General features: G+C 40.5%; 2 protein-coding genes across 2 annotated transcripts in view; one reads left to right on the top strand and one right to left on the bottom strand.

Moving 5' to 3' along the window:
* Window positions 1–1,549: 1,549 nt before the first annotated feature.
* PAICS (phosphoribosylaminoimidazole carboxylase and phosphoribosylaminoimidazolesuccinocarboxamide synthase) overlaps window positions 1,550–18,707 on the bottom strand; it is a 34,147-nt gene continuing 16,989 nt past the window's right edge. The window contains exons 8-20 of the mRNA XM_065736193.1: window positions 16,834–16,899; window positions 15,550–15,769; window positions 12,620–12,737; window positions 8,370–8,951; window positions 8,034–8,082; window positions 7,579–7,776; window positions 6,325–6,503; window positions 5,757–5,936; window positions 5,555–5,668; window positions 4,669–4,752; window positions 4,366–4,546; window positions 3,337–3,495; window positions 1,550–2,721 (exon numbers count right to left, since the gene is read on the bottom strand). Of these exons, the coding sequence (XP_065592265.1) occupies window positions 2,555–2,721; window positions 3,337–3,495; window positions 4,366–4,546; window positions 4,669–4,752; window positions 5,555–5,668; window positions 5,757–5,936; window positions 6,325–6,503; window positions 7,579–7,776; window positions 8,034–8,082; window positions 8,370–8,951; window positions 12,620–12,737; window positions 15,550–15,769; window positions 16,834–16,899 (2,297 nt within the window). The 3' untranslated portion in view covers window positions 1,550–2,554. The remainder of the gene's footprint in view (window positions 2,722–3,336; window positions 3,496–4,365; window positions 4,547–4,668; window positions 4,753–5,554; window positions 5,669–5,756; window positions 5,937–6,324; window positions 6,504–7,578; window positions 7,777–8,033; window positions 8,083–8,369; window positions 8,952–12,619; window positions 12,738–15,549; window positions 15,770–16,833; window positions 16,900–18,707) is intronic.
* PPAT (phosphoribosyl pyrophosphate amidotransferase) overlaps window positions 8,106–18,707 on the top strand; it is a 41,341-nt gene continuing 30,739 nt past the window's right edge. Inside the window, exon 1 of the mRNA XM_065737008.1 lies at window positions 8,106–8,126. The gene's annotated coding sequence lies outside the window, so the exon portion shown is untranslated. The remainder of the gene's footprint in view (window positions 8,127–18,707) is intronic.

Consider the following 18,707-nt stretch of genomic DNA (forward strand, 5'->3'; position numbering starts at 1 on the left):
GGCCCAAAGGCTTCAGGTCCATCTCAGACTATGCAGTAGTTGCACAATCCTGCAAGTACTTAAGTCTGGAATTGAGTATGGAGTTGGGACTGCAACTCAGTTCTAGAGGCACTTAAACTATGCAGGAGCTTTACATGTAGGGTTTGCTTTTGTAAATTAATTATACTTGTGCTGCCTTGAGTGAGGGAATAGATCAAGTTTTTCTTTGGGTATGAATTTAGTCAAGTAACTTTCAGGGGGGGGAAAAAGCATAAAAAACAGTATGCCTTCTTGCCATCCCTGTTAAAGCAAGAACGTTGCTCCAGTGCCATCTGTTCACTCATTTTACAGTTTTATATTCAGATGCTACTGACCACTGCCTTTTTCCCCGTGTAAGCCTTCACAAATGGACTTGAGGATTTTTATTGTTATTTGTTACTTAAGACAAAGCAGCAGGTGCCACTTACCTGTACTTGAAGCAGTCATGGATGTAATGTGTCCTACCATCAGTACTTCCCTCTGTTAACATAAGGTAGCAGTAAACAGCTGTTTAGCAGTTACCTGTTCAACTGCAGTAGTTCTTAAAGATGACATGATTTCATGCATGTCTGAGGTTTCACGGATTTTTTTTTTCTGTAGGTATTCCAACTCAAACAAAATGCAAGGTTTTTTTTTAAACTAAAATCTCTATATTAGTGTATTTTTAACAAAGATACAAGCATTTAAGAAAGTTTTTTTGTTTTTAACCCATCTTAAGTATTTCATATTAAACATATTACGCAGCACTCTAGGGCAAATCTAACATCCTTGCAGCTGACAATCAGTGCAGACCTTCTCAGCTGATTGTAGCAACACACCATTAATGCTTAACTATGCTGATGAGTACTTGTCTTCCCTCTGCAAGGCAACTTCACAAACAAGCCCTCATGTTTGAGGATTTAGTACAGACTGAAAGAAAGAAAGGAAAAACACTCAAAAACTGAAGAATGACCTTCTCCATGGCAACTAAAGCACTTAGCATGCTTATGCCTAACATAGGATGGCATGATGTTTACAAATGAAGTTAGTATAATCAGAGTGAAAGTGTGGCCCTGTTACCAGTTTTTATTGCAACGATATTCTGCTATGAAATTTCAATCTTTTAGTCACTAACTATGTTTAAGTATTACTAGATCATTCATTGTGTTTTGTGTATTAAAACAAAGAGGGAATTTTCTTCTTGGGACTACACAAAGAGGTAGAGTTGTTTTTGCTGTAGTGCAGGCTTTGATCAGTTTAAGAAAGTTGAATTTAATGATGTCTTCTAGAGATATCTGGAGCTTTGCCACAGCTACACAGAAGATGTAGTCCTTCCTGTGAAGGCAGGCCAACAGCAGAAACTAACCCAGTTACCCTCATTAAGAAGCAAATACAATCTATACAATAATAAAACTATCTTATGAAAAAGAAACAGGGCTTCTAACAGTAAAGCAGTATAAAATTGTGGATGTCTCTCACTGCATAAGCTTTTACAACCATTTAAACATGTACCTTAAGAGCTGATGGATTACTTTGAGTATCTTCTCAGATATCCGTGAAGCAGCTTTGAATTAAATAGTTTATTTAATTAAAAAAGCATAAATTGTACATACATAGAGTAATTGCATATTTCTTGGAATCAGTACCTACTTTGAAGAATGTTGTGTGCAAAGACAAGACAGTCATGCTTAGGCTTCCTCCTGGTATTTTGTTGCTTCACTATTTATTCCCACCTTCCCATGGAAACAGTGAGGGAATATAGATACACTGAAGTGTATGAGGATAATTTGACAGCGTCACATATGTCCACAGGAGATCTGCCTAATATTTAAAGGGCAAAGACTGGACTAGTCAAGAGTCATACGGCAAGTAGGCAACAAGCCTAGTTGTGGATCCATTCAGAATTAGAACTTGTCACAAATGAGAACTTCATCACATAATTTGAGAAGTTATTGATGAGGTGTATATACATACACACATACACATGAAAAAATGTATGTTTTTTTAAATAAGGCAGTTATTTCTTTCAGGCTCTTGGTTATTCTTAGCCTATTTTCTTGTATTAATACAACATATGTTGCCATTTTATTGCTAAAAGAAAGCATACCGTCATTACAAGCAGAACAGTATCAGCACTAGTTTTTAGTTAGCAGTCCCATTGAGTTAATAAGCTTTAGGACATTAATACTACGGAAGAATGTTACTGTTACAGAAAAAAAAACAAAAACAAAACAAATGGATTTCTATTTAAATCACACCAAATCATTATGTTGACATAACCATCATCAGTAGTTAACAGTATACACTAAAGAGCAGAACCAGCACTATTTTGGAACAGAAAGGTAACTAAAATGCTATCTTTTACTAAGTGGTTATACTAAAAAAAAAACATACAGAAGACAGTGATGAGAACATAGCAGACTTATCTGCTGCTTTAAAGATGTTTTTCTTCCTGTGTGAAATGACTTCTCACATCATCCAACTGCAAACCCTGATACAGATGCATATGCATGCCATTATCTTTGTGTAGCTATTAAGAGTTACTCATTGGTTGGACTTACAAGGTGCACTCCCGCAGTTTTTTGTCAGCCTGCTTCAAGGAGATCCATGTATTTAACATGTTCGATCGCAGTTTGGCCCACACCAGGTGGTTGTTTAACCCAAATATCTGGGCAGCAAACTGAGCAGCTCCTTCAGGTGACAGAGTAGTAGGACAGCCAAGACCTGCAAAGAAAGCAGAATGCCACTTCAAAAAACATGTTTTATAAGCGTAGGTAAAGCTGCCTCTAAATAACAGTTTAAGACAATGCTTGTTTCAGCCCTCCAGAGCCATGTGATTTAGTTTTAAAGCTCCTGAAGCATCAGATCTCTCAATTACTTCTCTCTTCATGGCATTTGGAACCCAAAGCCAGCATAGCAACAACTGTGAGCGGTAACAGCCTTCTGGCCTGTGAGTTATCAAATAGCTGTTCTAGTCATTAACAGATTAGAATTCATACAGGTAAGCAATACACAGCTGTAGAAGAGCCAAGCTAACTGCAGAGAAAGATGTTAGCTGGTCTTTTATCACAGTAAGAACTCATTTCACTTTGGTAAACTATAATGGGAAGCTGTTGTTTCTGCTTATTACTAACTCCTGTTCTACACTCACATATTTAGCAAGGATAAGCAAAGGATCATATCTTTCTAAAGAGTATTTGTACATAATCTCTTCGACTTCTCAGCTGCAAAAAGCCCGAAGACTGCATGCAGTACTGATCAAGCCACTGTTCCAAGCAGCGCATGTACATGCTTACAATAAAATAAGTATTGCTAGGTCTGTGCTGAAGATCATCTTACCACTGGGTAGTCTGAGAGAGGACCACACATCCTGAGCACCCCAGTCAGCTGAGAGGGGAGGACAGTTGACAACAGGGTAAACAGTGTTACCAGACATTACTGGCCCCAAACCATTGCTTCTGCCAGCTACTGCAACAAACACAGTCGGGATTCCATCACCTTACAGGGGAGGGAGGGAGGAAAAAAAGAAAAAAAAAAGATAAGCAATCCATCTTAATAGGTTAGCATGTCTTACTTTCTGTCAAGCAAAGGCAGAGTATCAGAGGAATGGGTGCTGCTTAGTTTTCAGAAAGAGCAACATTTAAAGATGAAAGATTTAAGTCAGCTAAGTTCTGGCTAAAATGTTAAACTATAGCTCTTTTTTCTAAAGTCTTAATTCATCTCAAAACTATTGAATCTCAGCTGTGATTCCACATTTGGACTTTCAAGTCTGTCTAACTGCTTCCTCTTGGCCCCAAATGCCATTTTTTTCCTCTGTGTAAGGAATACTCCTACAAGTTAATTCTTATCTTTCCTCTGCTAGCCTATAAACCCTTTCAAGGAGAAGTCAAGTATTTTTTAGTAAAAATATGAATTGAAATCAAGTTTTTCTCATCGCATAAGAGAATGACTCAACATCTTCAACAAATGGGTAGGATGATGGCAGCAACACCTGCATTGTAAGGAACCAAAGCACATTTACAGTCAGCTAGAAAAACTATCACTCTTCCCTGTTTCAGAAATACATTTACTGTAGTAACTTGCTACTGATGCGGGTATTAGCTTGGGCAAAGAAGTTCAGGTACTGACAGAAAAGCAGAGCTCAAGCTTTTGAGTAACAGAAGCTCTGAAACAATACATTACTTCATAATTGCTTAGTGCAGTCTATAACTTATTATGTAATTAAGAGTAGAACTGCATTGTAACAGCTTATTGTTATGTTCAATGAACAAAAAACTCTGGAAAAAAACAACCTACAGAACTCCTTAAGTTGACAAATCATTTTTGTACATATATTGCCCATTCTCAATCATCAGTTCTGATATTTACCTTCATATTCCGCTTTGATCCTCAGAGTTTCATCTGGCCCTTTGTGAGCAGAAGTTACTCTTAACTCACAAGGAATTCCAAAGGTTGCACATGCCTTCTTTATTTTCTCACAGTGGCCAAGGTCAGAAGTAGATCCCATCAACACCACAACTCTACCTTGGCTCTTTGTTTTCAGAAGCAACTACAAGGAAGAGTTAAGTCAGAAGGAAAACAAGAAAAAAACAGTCAACAGGACTGAAGACACAGTTATCAGAGACTAGATATGCTGTTCATTAGAAAAAAACAAAAGCCAACACAGAATACCTCTACTCTTTCTGCAACCCATTCAAAGTTTCTCTTAACCATCTGCAGTGCTTCAGGAGTCACTTCCTTCAGGTCTCGGTATGACTGAAAAGGAAAAAAAACAAACACAAGCGAACATTAAAGCTAATGTTTTGCTTCAGAAAAAAAGAATTCATTTTGCTACCATACCTGGTACAAATAGTTCAAGTATTTATGCTACTTCTGGGAAGGAAGAGGAGCTGACAGATACAGGAGAATGCTAAAGTGACTCCGTTTTCTTTACATAGAAAATGAAATTTAAAGAGCAAGGTCTTTAAGTCTATGAAAATAAGAAAGTGGATGTGTTTTTTTTTCTTGCATCCAAAAAGAAGTAAACAAGTGTCAAACACTCTCAGTTAAAAATAAACCTATGTTAGAATTCATGGCTATTTGTAACATGAAAGGCTTTTAGCCACAAGGCTGTCAAGGTTTCAATAGCTTCCAATGGGGAAGCTTAGGGAAACATTTAAAGTTGGAATTTATAGCGCTGTGACTGCCTGCAGCAGCACTGCACTAGCCAACCATGGTTCCGCGTGACGTTATCGTGTACCTTATTTTAGCTAGATGAACAAAAGTACAGTCAAAGCAGTTCACTTGAGGAGGACACTAGGTGATCCGTTAAACAATGAAATAAAGCAGTTCTGCTCTCTGATTTAAGTTCCATGATGATCAAGTAATACCCCTGCTTCCTTACTCTCCCCCACTATTTAAAGATAACAGACTTGGATGCTAAATATCTTACAAGCTACTCTGTAACAACATAAGTATCTATAATAAAGCCATTCTGAAAAACAGATGCTTAGCTATAGGCAGAGGTTTACTTTTCTTAATCCTTCTCCTTTCCCATTGACTTTAAATTTAGAGTTACCTGTTTGTCCTTCTGCTGGCTTCTGTCTCCGGATGGCCACAGTCTCCATGAATCATTATCAATAACATCAGCAAGAACAATTTCTTTGGTCAAAATATTAACACCAAATTCAATCTATAAAGACAATAAGAACCCTCTGTAAGGAACTGTAGTGATACATTTCCTGTCAAAACTAGGATTATGGGAAATCAGATTTTCATACCTTCAAGTCCACCAGAGTGCAGTTTTGGGGCTGCCATGATTTTTCCAGAATCTCAAAAATAGCTTGAGTAGAACGAGCCATAATATCCACTTCAGTCTTCCCAATAGTAAGTCCAGCAAAACAGAATTTTGCCTCAACTAGCTGCTCCTCAGACCACTGTGGATCATTATTAGCATCATCCTATTAAGGAAACCAAACAGATAAAGCATGTAAGTTCAGTATGCTAAGAGGAAAAAAAAGCCATTAGAAAATAACACTGTTAAAAAAAGCTGTATTAAATATACTCTTTACCATTCAACATCTTCAAAAGCTCTTTTTCTGAGTTACCTACCTTATATGCTTTGGGTTGTTATTCTTTTATGGCTTTCTGAGACAGTATTGCAACACATGCACTTAAAACAACTCTTGGATGTGAACACAAGAAAACATCAGGATGACAGAACTGACAGCTCCTTACAAGGAGGTCAGTCACTAGTGCAACCTCTTATTCATTAGCATTTTTAATAAGATACTACAGAGTTTTAGCTTTAAGTTTGATTATTGACACAGGAAAAAAAAAAAAACTTACCTTGTAAAACATCTCAATTTTGGGTGGGTAAAACTTATAGCCTTCTTTGACACCAGGGTTTCTTTTGAGGAAGGAGCCAGTAGCAATTCTTCTGCAGACCCATTCAATTGGGATCATTTCACAGTGAGCTGCTATGAAAGCTGTGTCACTCTGTTTCCTGACAAAAGCTGTTTTGATTCCTAAATAGAAGGATGGCAGCTTAGTTCCATTAGTAGGCAAACTCCACAGTTAAGAGTCACAAGCAACTTAAAGCTTAAGCACAACCAAATATTGCTCTTTTCTGTACTTGAGGGATGCACTGAATCTCTTTAGGGTATTTTAAGCCAAAGAAAAGGGCTTCATTTTTGCTTTATAGGTGTGCTTTTATAATAGAACCAATGTCAGCCTTTGAATAGAAAGGAAAACTTTAACAGAATTTGTTAAATTACCACCTTTGAAGAAGTTAAGGTTAAGAAGAGTTGCGAAAAAGCAAACAAACTTAAACAATAAGGCACTCATGTTATCCGCAATTTGTGCCCTCAAATAATCAAGCTAGAGTAGAAAGAACCCTGGAAGTTCTTTTGTTGCTTTAAAATGCAATGCAATTTATTCTGCATAGTTTTCTATAAAGCCTGAAGCCACTTAAAGATCTTTGAGGCACTTAGCATTTAAAATGCATACTATATCCATAGTCTACTGGATATTTAAATCATTAGGTGAATTACTGACCACATAGACAAGATACCTAACGCATTCATCAATAACAGTCTTCCCAGGGAAGCCAGCAGCTGGAGGTTATACTAAATTATCCAGTCACACACTCCTCTTCACCAGCCTGTTTGTATGAGACCTCGATCACCACTAATACTTGAAAAACTACTTGTAAAGAAGTAGATACAATTCTGCAGAGGCCTTCTTCCTCACACATGGAACCACGCTAGCTATGATTCTGCTGATGAACGGAGATCTATTACTTTTTATAATAGATCATACAGTTTTTAGAGCAACTGGAACTCAGCTGGGACTGACCAGCAGAAGGGAGGAGCAGGGCTACATCCAGACCAGGGGATAACCTGTAGCAGTGAGATGTACAGTCAGATTACATTAGATACTCCAGTGCTCCATATGACTGGGCCAAACTCATCCAACTCTGTAGTACCAGAGGGAAAAAGGTGAACTGGAAACTAAGGCTGAACAAAACATGTCAGAGTTTTGGCAGTGTTGGGTAACAACCTCTGCAGCATGCAGGCATTAATTAACCTGCGCAGTACAAACCTGCTTCCTGCAGCAGCTGGAACACGCAGCTGGTGGTGGTGTTGGAGATGGCAGCCTTTCCCTCCATCCGGTCCTTTCTGGCGGCATTCCCCGCCGTTATTTGATCCTTGGACTGCATCAGAACGCATCCCGGGATATCCGGCAGCTCGTACACTTCTTTCGTTTTACCTTCATTAACTTTTTTACCAAGTTTCAGTTCTAGAGAGAAAATAAAACAATTCCGTGAGCTTTAGATGCGAAGAGGTTTTGGTCAGCGCGCGTCAGGGGCTGCGGGCGCCGCCTGGAGGGCTCAGTACAGCCGGAGCCCTTCTCATCCCCGCTCGCGTAGCGAGGGAAAGAGAAGCGGGTAGGAGGCGGCCCCGCAAAAGGCAACTTTCCTGCAGACGGCCCAGCGCGGCTCTTCTCCCTGCGACCGCCACCCCCTCAGCACCCAACGGTCGCGGAGCGCTCATTACCTGAGGCAGCAGGGGCCATGGCGGCGGCGGCGGCGGCAGCAACAGGCACCTAAGGCACAGGAGAAAGGCTGAGCGCACGCGGCCCGCCGCGGGGTAAGAAGGGCCCGACGGAAGGGGCGGGCGGGCAGGGCGGTGGGGCTTGCTCGCCAATCACCGCCCTGCATGGCGGGGCCGACCCGCGCCCCTCCATCCCCACCCCCCGAGCAGACGCGGCCCCGTCCCGCGCCTCGGCCAATGCCGGCTCCCGCGGCCCCGGTTGGGGGTGGAGAGGGGCCGGGCGGGGAACGGGGCCGGAGCGCCCCCGTATGTAAATGAGGAGGCCGCCCGGCTCGGTACCGGCGGCCCCGCGCGGCGCGGCGCTGTTGGCTGCGCGCGGCGCCCGCAGGAACGCGCGGGAGGGATCCACCGGAGCGGGTCGGGCCGGGCCACGCCGCCACGTGCCGCCATGGAGCTGGAGGAGCTGGGCATCCGCGAGGAATGCGGCGTGTTCGGCTGCATCGCCTCCGGCGTGTGGCCCACCGAGCTGGACGTGCCCCATGTGATCACCCTGGGGCTGGTCGGGCTGCAGCACAGGTAAGCGGGACGCGGCCGCACGGGCGGCACTGAGAGGGGGAAGGAAGTTAGCGCGGGGCCGGGAACGTCTCGCCGACGGCGGAGGGGAGAGCGGTGCGGCCGGGGGCCTGCCCTGCCCGCGTCAGCCGGGCAGCCTCCCTGGGCCCGCGGGAGCAGCTCCCGAGCACGCTTCACACTGAGCCCGCAGCGGACGAAGCGCCGTCGCCCCGGTCCGTCCGTGCGCTCCGCCCGACCTCGGTGCGCGCGGGAAGGCGGCGGCGATGCGCCCCGGCCCGGCAGCACCGCGACCTGCTGCCCTGCCCGTCCCTGCCGTGCCGTGCCCGGCGTTGTGTGAGATGCTCGTGTCTAAATGCAGTCCCGCCTCCTTGAATCTACAGAAACAGAATGGTTCTCGAGGAGTTTCAGCGGTTCAGATACATCGCAGTAATAAAACAAAACTCGCTGTCTGCCTGAGATACGTACGGTTGTGTAAAGCAAACTGCGTTCGCTGCCATTCATTGTGGAAAGTGTGATCTCGTGGCAGCGCCCGCACGTGCTGGCGTACAAACACCTGCCTAATGTTGCTTAACTTCCTCTTGGTGGACAGTAGGCAAGTTCACATGCATGGCAACTCGGGGAGGCATGCTGCTTCTAAGTACACATGCACAGGTTTGTTCTTTATAGTTTTCAGGTCACAAACATGTAAGGGTTGCTCCAAATTTGTTTTGAACCAACAGTAGAAAATAGATTCAGTTTTTCTGTTAGAGCTGAGTCTCATATACTTTTACAAGTAGAGTGCTGCACCCCTACATCACACATCCTAACAGTTTTCTTTGGGTTGCAGGTGTATCATTCATGAACTATACGTATTTGCCAGTGTCCACCAAAATCATTTTTATTGCGAATGATAAAGCTACAGAATGCAAGGAATGATGGCATGTGATGAGTGGCCTCAGTTTTGATTGGGCCATTTTTCTGTAAAGAGCCTGGGAAAACATCTTAGTCCACTTATGCTTACAGTCAACACTGCTGGGCTTGGGTGAAGTTTCTTGGTTGGAAATAAAATGATTGATGTATTTTCATCACTTTGCAACTTAACTCTCAATTTTTACTGCAGACTTGTTTCATGATTTTCAATACATAGTTTTTTTCCTCTCTTTTTCTAATGGAACTTGACAGGTCTATTTGGTTTCCGTGAGCTCTTTAATATCAAATATCTCCTGGTGCACTTTATATGATAGTAATACTAACCTTGTGGCTGAAACTGTAAGCAATTTGCAAGTTAGACAGAACTACAGAATAAGCACCTAGAGGCCTACCAACCCTACTTCTGATCTCTTAAATCAATAAGTGTCAACATTTTTAAAGGATGATTTTTTGGAAACATAAGCTTTGATGCGTATGTAAAATGAAATGTGTTTACTTTCACTGTAAAGTGAAAGTTCATTCAACTCGATACACATTTGCAAGCAGTCAATAGAAGTCTATTATACAGCTGAGATGTTAAAATTCCCATTTCCTCCTTTAACGTTTCTCTCCAACCTCCCTGTATTTTTCCTTAGCGTCCTACTGTGAGAAGTAGTGAAAGGTGATATCCCTTTCTGTAGGTAACAGGCTACCATATTTGTTCTTACTTATTTTTAGAACATCTCTTAAAAAACAAGAACAAGATATATGGCATTAACTGCATTGGTAAATTTTGTTAAGTCTGTTCTTTTAAACTGAAAAGCTAAGAAGTGTCTTTTAGCCCTATCCCTTTAGAGGGGATTAAATATGAAAGAGAGGTGTGGTAAGTATTAATGGATAGTCCCAACCATGCCCTGAGCAACTAAAAGAGGTTTCATTGTCCATTGGAAAATATAGTCCTTAGGCCTTACATTGAAATTAATAGGGATGTTTAGGTAATGACTACTGGCCTGAGATTCTTTTACATTGCTAATTACTCCCGTGATATACGTGTCTGAAATTGTCCTTTAATTTATCGTAGATTTTAAAAATTAGGATATTCAAGCATTCTTGAGATGATCCACAAAAAAAAAAGAGAAAGCTATTGGGAAGTTGTTATAATTTCTGGTCTTTGAAATCATTTCCATATGCATAAAATTGAGCGTTTGTTACATGACACGAAAACACATGGCATGAATTCCTTGTGCTTTATGTCTTGATACAGTTGTTTTCAGCACCATGAAGGGCTTTGCTTATTGTGTTTAGTGGCCTAAATTGGGGTGAAATATTTACAGTGTTAGAAAAATTGTCAGACACTGGAGAGATTTACTTCAGTGGAAGTTTCATAAGGATATTTACAGCTGAAAACTTGAAACTCAGTACACTGGATTGCTCCAGCAAAATATTCCAGCATGTTTTCAAATGCATGTATTTGAATGGTGCTCTTTTGCCACTGAAACTCTTCTGCATAAAGTCAGGTGTATGTGTCAGCTGGGTTCTGGAGTGTGCCCACGAGCAGGTAAACCATGAAAGACAGATGAGGTCTCACTGTACTGATATGAGCAACAACAACTACGTTTTTTCTTCCTCTAATAAAAAGAAAAGAAAAAGAAAAGCTGCCTCAATTTTGAGGCTTAAATTTGCAGTCATTTGTAGCAGAAGGCAGAATGTGGCTTTTACATTATGGTTATTTACTGTGAATTAAAATAAAAACTAAGCATATTCCTACTTACACTCTAACTAAGGCTTTCCCTGCACTAAAAACACAGAACTAATTTAACTTAAGACCATTTTTCAGTGCTTTTCATCTGGTTTTGGCGCATTTTACAGCTGTGCTAGCAGTGAGTTCTCATTATGCATGGAACTTTAAAGCTGTAGAAGTTAAAACTGCTAATCTAAGTTTAACATTAAGAAAACTTAAAAATGGGTATTCTAAGTCATCTTTACAAAGAGTAAGCTAGAGAACAAAGTCACTGTAAAATTCACCGGCAGCATGCCGAAGTCAAGTTAAAGGACATTGGTAAGGAGAGGATTTTCTTGGGGCCAGTGAGAAAGGGAGGAGGAGCAGTTTGAGTTACAAATCTATTAAACGTCATTGAAGTCCTTGACCAGGACAAATTTGCAACGTTAATCTTGGAACAAGTGTAATTCTGTTAACTTTTTGCAAAATTCTCTGGAAAATATTTTTGGCAGTAATGCTGTGTACTGTAACTACTTTTTTTTTAACAAGGTCTTTGAAAGTCCTCTACTGTGCAGGTGGATGTCTATTTAAGTCAGGGAATACTGCCTGTATTGAATATACTGCCTGAATACAGCTGTGTCTGTGTGTGGGATTTGTTAGGAGAATGAAAGTAAATGGAGAAGAAAGATATATTTTTCCAGTACCTTCCCTCTTATTGTCCACTATTAAAACTCACACAGTGATGCCAAAATAATCACCAATATAAGTTTAAAATTTTTACTTCTGTCTAGTGGAATTACTTGTTGCTTCCAATTAGCCGCTCTTTCTAATAGCCATACTCAAATATCATTATTTACCTTTGCTATGCGTCCTGTTCACTGCAAGATACATTTTCAAAGGCTTTTTAGCAAGCTATTGGTATCCTGTCTTACACTCTGAGTTTCACTGGAGCAAATTGGACACAGCAGTATTTGGATGGGAGTTTTCTGAGGAGCATAGTTATATTATAGGTAGTGATCCTTACAGTTTGCTGTGTAGTATATTTAAGCTTCTTTTAATCTCAAAAACCCGATATGGGTTTGGCAGATCCTCCATCCTCAGAGACAAGAGTAGTATTGTTATGTTTTAATTGTCTAAATGATGGGTTTTTTAAATTAATCATATTCCTATGTACATTACCTGTGGAATATACTGGGAAAGTTGTTTACCTGATAATTATTTGAGCCTGTATGACATTTTACCAGCACGTTTATGCTGTGTGTGATGGTAAAATGTTCCTGTGTACTTTCAGAGATGCTTATTGCATGTAGATGTACTAACACTTTATCTTCAGTTGAGATTGGTGTAAGTTTATAGGCCACTCAGTGCTGCTAGGTGTGGACAGCCTCGTTCTGCTATATGCCCCAACCCTCACTACTGCAGGTAGAGGAGGATGGGAACCTTTTGGCGTGGAGAGCTGTTGCATCTGCTCTGCTTTTATGTAACTTCCTGCATGGTAATTTTTGGAAAGTGGAGGCAGATTTACACTGAAATGTTTATTAAAGGAAGACTTAAGAACACCCATTATGTTTATTGTGGCTGATGGACTTTAATTCCATCACACATTTACCTAGCCACAGAGTGAAACTGTTAATTTTTCTTCTCATTGATTTCAGTTAAGTCATGCATATAGGTGTGATACATCACTCCAGTTCATTTCACAGGGTTGCTCTTAATTGGCTTGTCTGATCGTACTTTGTAGTTGAGCCTGGTGCACAGAGGGAGGCTTGTACACGGCATGGGAGGTTTGTGTCAAACAAACTATCCTGTCTGCTCTGTCTGCCATGTCTCACACTCCTTGATCTTTGTTGGGGGGGGAGCAACAACAACAAAACAACAACACACAGTTGTTTGGAGGGGCTGTAAATAAGTTCATTTTGTTGGACAACTCAGTTGAGCATGAGTGCTTGTGCCAACACAAAGGTTACTTTGCTGCAGGAAAAAGGTGGGAGTCTGGAGGAGAGTGCTTTTTAAGCAATGGTGGTGATTGTGGTTCCTTCAAGAATGCAAGTACTTCTGCTCAGTGAATCCTATTCTCCATGTATTTGGCTAAATATAGTTTGGCCTACCAGGAAATCTAAATGGGGCATTTAGAGGACCTTGTAGAGTAATACCCCTATCAAAGGCGCATAAAGTGAGCCATTCCTATCAGTGAATAAGTGTGTTTTAGAGGTGAATTGAATGTTTAATATAGATCAGAGTGGTGATTGTGCCGTTTATTTGCTATACCTCAGAAGTTCAGTATCCTCGTTTGCAAAGTCGGGAAGAAACAAGTTTTGTCCTTATGCTATTCGGAGTGGTCCTCTGGCAATAGCGCAGATATTTGAGGAGGGAAGATAAAGATCTTTGTTTTTTATAGGATTACTGCTGCTCCTGTCATTCCTTCATGTTGGTTTTGATTTTTCAGCTGGATCAGGTCCATGATGTAATTAATATTAGAGTATCAGGAGCAGTTATATGTGAACAATTTGGTCTGGCCATACTGCTTTACAGGAACCATACTGTGTTTCCTAAGAACGTGCTCCTAAGAAGCTGTACTTCCCATGCCCTTTCAGTTTTTCTGTGGAGCTCTCACACCTAACATTTAGCATGTGTCTGTACCCAGGTTCCATTCAACTTGCTCATAAGTGTGCCTAGACTATGTATTGTTTGACTATTACAGGTTTAAAGCAGAGCAGAGCCACAGCACAAGCTCAAATGGATGTAAAAATAATCTCAAAGGATGAGACTATTGGCTTGAGTAATTGTTATTTTCAAGGGAATTTTCTGAGAAGTCCTTCATTTTATTGATACTGGATTTGGCCCATTGTCACTGCCCTGGGCAGTACTGTCTGAAGGAGATAGACCATAGCTCTAGGCAGATGGAATTCTAAATGCAATGTTCATGTTATTTTGTCTCTAACATGCCACTTGGATTTGTCTGTCTAACCTTCCTGTATATTCAAGTCAATTAACTGTTATGAATAAGTGGGAGTAGCAAGTAAATATTAGATGATGCCAAATGCCCCTACACATTTGATCTCTCACCACTACTATCTGAAATTAAATGTGAGTGGCAAAAAAGAATGATAAAGAATGTTAAAACAATTGTAAAAAAAAAACAAGCTGTGCTTTGTAGTCACAAAGTAAAATACACAAAAGCAGATCCACCTTCTTTGCACATTTGTTTGTTAGGTAAATCCTGCTCTCTGGCAAGTGCAGGCATGTTTTCTGAGAGGAAAAAAACACATTTTCCTTAGAAAGCCGTGTACTCTTTTTTTTTTTTTCTCCTCCTGTCAGTTCTTGCTTTGTGCCTACCCTATAGTGTTGAGTTGAACAGTTTCCATACATAGATTTCAAAGTACATTCTGCAATTACCTGCTCTGAGCTACTAAGAATATGGACAGTCACTTGCCTCCATGCTTTTGTGCAGTTGTCATCTGAACAATACCATTTAAATGTGTGTTTCTTGAAAGATCTGCTTATTTTAATGAATAAAATAAGTTCATTTTTTATTTTCTGAGAGAGGAGAAAGGATCTGGGGGTGTACGTGGGGTTGTACTGAATGACAGCAAAGCTTTGGAAAGACTGCAATCCTCAGAGTGTGTTACTCAGAATTTTAAGTGAAGTTTGTCTTCTTCCTCAAAGTTCCTTCCCAAAGTTACCCTTTCTTCTGTGAGGCCAGACACAGTACAACCAATCTAACATTTGAGCTGCTCCAGGTGAGGGCTAGCACAGCTGAGAACCTGCAGGGCTGCTTCTGTTCACTTCCTACACAGAATATAGTTTTTTCTTTTTTTCCTTTTTCTTTTTTTTTTTTTTTTTGACTAGGCTAGTTCTCATGTCATATTAGCAAACTGAACTGATTTATGGGGATCCAGTAAGAATAAAGAGGGAATCTTGTTGCAGTGAGTTATCAAATCATCTTCAATTTGTTTATGCAGTGTTACCCTTGCGCTCGTGGAATTGTATAGTTACATAAACATTTCTAAGTTGCTATGATGGTCATGTTTGATGGGTTGAAATGTTAAGTGTAGATGCTTTATTTAATCAGAGTAGTATTTGCTTTCAATTAAGCCTGTTATTTGTGTCATGTAGGTGAGCCATGGCATACAGGGAGAAGTTATATTTTTTTATTAGACTGATGCCACTCCTAAAATCTCATCGTTAAGGATTGTGATAGAAACTCATACCTTTTTCTGTTTAAATAACTGAAGGTGAATAAATCAAAAAGGAGCAACCATGTACTCATGTAAGTGACCTTCCCTCACAAATAAGTCTGTTTAATTTCTTACCATCTGAGAGAATCTTTTTGCATGCTAATTTGGTAGAAAGTTCATTAAACCAACCTGTTGCATGGCTGATGGATGAGCATACAGCTGTGTTCTGTTGAGGTCTTGCACTTCTTCTTGCTTACAAAGCCTTTCTAACAGTAACTTTTTGCCTTCTGTTACTGTGTTCACTCTCTCTGTTAATAGTTTTTGAAACTGGAATATGGTGTTTTCAGAAGCACTTTTCTTAAGTGGAATGGGTGACATCTCTGTGGATAAAAGCGAAGTATTTAGTTAGAGTGCACAAGTCAATTAACTGCTGAGTCTGAAGTTTAGTACATGCTAGTTTTTCCTAATGCTGGCCTTGTAGTACCCTCTTTTGGCAGGCGTTATCCGGTGTTGCATAAGGAGACTGTGTCATGACTAGTAGGAGAGAAGTAGACCTTGTAAAAATCCTCATGCTGCTCACCTGTATTTGAAAATTTTAGCTTTGCCTAACTATTACCTTCTGCAAGACATAGTTATCTAGGTGACAGTAAATCAAAGTGTATTTAATCACATAAAATTAGTCCTTTTAGGGTAGTTTGTGACAGTGCACTGAGCAGCTTAAATTCAAAAATTTTATAGTGTTTGGATCTGTTTGTGTTTGTTTCTCTGCAGATAGACAATGGGGGGGAGCTTCCTAAAAACTGGCTTTCTTACTCCTCATTGTGGAAGTTTTTGATCATTTAGGTCTTGCCAATGTTGGCAGGAATGAAAATAGCTCCTGTCCTTTCCTGTATCAGACTGCGTATTGTGTATATTTGTCCATCCCTTCATTTTTCTCTCACAGTTGATTATCTAACATATTTCTTTGAGAATAGCTGTCTTAATTTGCTTTTCTTTTGTGCAGAAAATGGTGAAAACATAGTATAATATGAAGAAAAAAGCACAAAATGGTGACTACATAGTATAATATGAAGAAACCACAACCATGACTGTGATATTGTCATTATTTTCTTCTGAGCAGCAAAGGTTATTCAAACAGCTTCCTCTTTTTAATTTTTCTTTTTTTTCCCTTGCATTTGATTATTTTAAATCAGAAAATTACTTCCTGATGTTTTCCTCATATTTATCATGGATGAGGACTCAAAGGAATTGCACTTCTTCCTCCTGGCTCATGTTTTAATATGGAGTTTTCTTTTACAGACTGTTGATGGTACAAGAAGAATGTTTGGGGGATGGTGTTAAGTTCTAGGATTGTTTTTTGGTTTTGTTTTTTAAGTGTGAACTAGTATATGGCATTCAATTCAACAGTAATGCATAGGTGCTTTAAAAAGTCAGAGGCTCTTACCATCGGTCCATGCTTTTCTCTTGATACCCAAGGATCCTGTGTTTGTTGTAACATCTCCCACTGAAACTTAAGAGAGAAGCAAGTAGACTTAAGTATTTTGCAGAGATGCTAAAAACCTAGTCAGAAACCAAAATACCTGAATACCATAAAAGCAAATGCACTGGGACGAGTGACTTGGAGCAATAGGAGTCTCCTAGAAAAGTTAGGTACTAGACTAGCACACAAGATCAGGGTGAAGACACATGTTTGCTTGACAGATGCCTCAGCAAAGCTAATAATTAAAGCACCTTTTATAAATGGTTATTATTTTCCTGTGTTCTGCAGCAGCATTCACAGCACAGGTTACACAGTCCTTTTCTAGCATAGTAAAATATAAAGCAATCAGTTTGGCTCGAATATTCTTGGTGCTGAAAAAACGCGTTTAAAAAGAGTAGAAATGAGTGGTAGTGTCTGCAGTTCCTAGATTTGGAAGAAAGTGGAAGTTTTAAGAATATCATTTAGAGTAAGAACAAGGGATGTGGGAAATAGTGTTATCTCGTGTCCCTGTGGACTTAATTCCAGCTGCAACTGATGGCACTGCAAGATGGTGCCACTGGACATCTCAGTAGTGTTCGGATTTGTGAGTGAGGACAGCTGCCTTAAGGATAAGTTCATAAGGTTGGAAAGGACCTATAAGATCATCTAGTCCAACCATCCTCCTATCACTATCTCAACCCAACTACTAAATTAAAGGTGCTAAAGGACTTAATTTAGTAGTTGGGTAGAGATAGTGATAGGAGGATGGTTGGACTAGATGATCTTGTAGGTCCTTTCCAACCTTATGAACTTATGAAATCCTTTAGCACCTCATCTAAACGCTTCTTGAACAGTGCTAGGGATGGTGCCTCAACCACCTCCCTAGGCAGGCCATTCCAGTGCCTGACCACTCTTTCAGAAAAGAAATGCTTCCTCAGGTCCAATCTAAATCTTCCCCGGCGCAACTTGTGGCCATTCCCTCTCGTCCTGTCGTTATTTATCAGGGAGAAGAGGCCCACCCCCTCCTCACGACAACCCCCCTTCAGGAAGTGGTAGAGTGCAATAAGGTCTCCTCTGAGCCTCCTCTTCTCCAGGCTAAACAATCCCAGCTCCCTCAGCCGCTCCTCATAAGACTTGTGCTCCAGACCCCTCACCTGATGGTTTCAGCCATTTCTACTCAAGCTGTCCATCTGTCCTCTGCTACCAAACTGGTTCAAATCTTCAACTGATATTTGTAACATTGCAAATTATTATCTAATATGTTGACAGAAATCACAGTTATGGTTTACCATAATTTGCGGAGCTCTAAGATGCTTTGGCAAACTTGCTGTATGTGTGCATCTGATCTACCTGACTGCTTTCACTCTCAAGGGCATCTGCCCCTGCTTCAGTCAGGTAATAATTACAAGAGCTCAAATATACATCACAACTCTGGATTTTTTTTCTCTCCTGGCTGGTGTGAATTGAATTAATGAAGTTTGCTTGTTTGGAGCCCTTGTACTTGGTATTGGCTTGCAGCTCTCTATCCGTAAATGCTTTACATGCATGTTGGATCACCTCTAAAACCTGTCATGAAGTCACGAAGACTCTCCAATAACACTGAACACTTCATGTGTTCGTACTTTTTGGTAATTTTTTTTACTTCTGAACTCCTCCAACGACCACTGCTATTCTTTGAGTATTGTCTATTTGACCATACATAGAATATCCTGAGCTGGAAGTGATCCACAAGGATCATCAAGTCCAGATACACATTCTGTAGTTATTTTCCTTCCTCATTATGACCATGTATTTCACCCCTAGAACATGGGTCAACAGGCAACTTTAGCATTCTGTTTAAATACTTTATCTCATTACTG

The sequence above is a fragment of the Cyrtonyx montezumae genome, unplaced genomic scaffold (genome assembly GCF_038088225.1).
Source record: "Cyrtonyx montezumae isolate F1298 unplaced genomic scaffold, pur_monq_1.0 scaffold_2, whole genome shotgun sequence".
In the NCBI taxonomy this organism is placed as follows: Eukaryota; Metazoa; Chordata; class Aves; order Galliformes; family Odontophoridae; genus Cyrtonyx; species Cyrtonyx montezumae.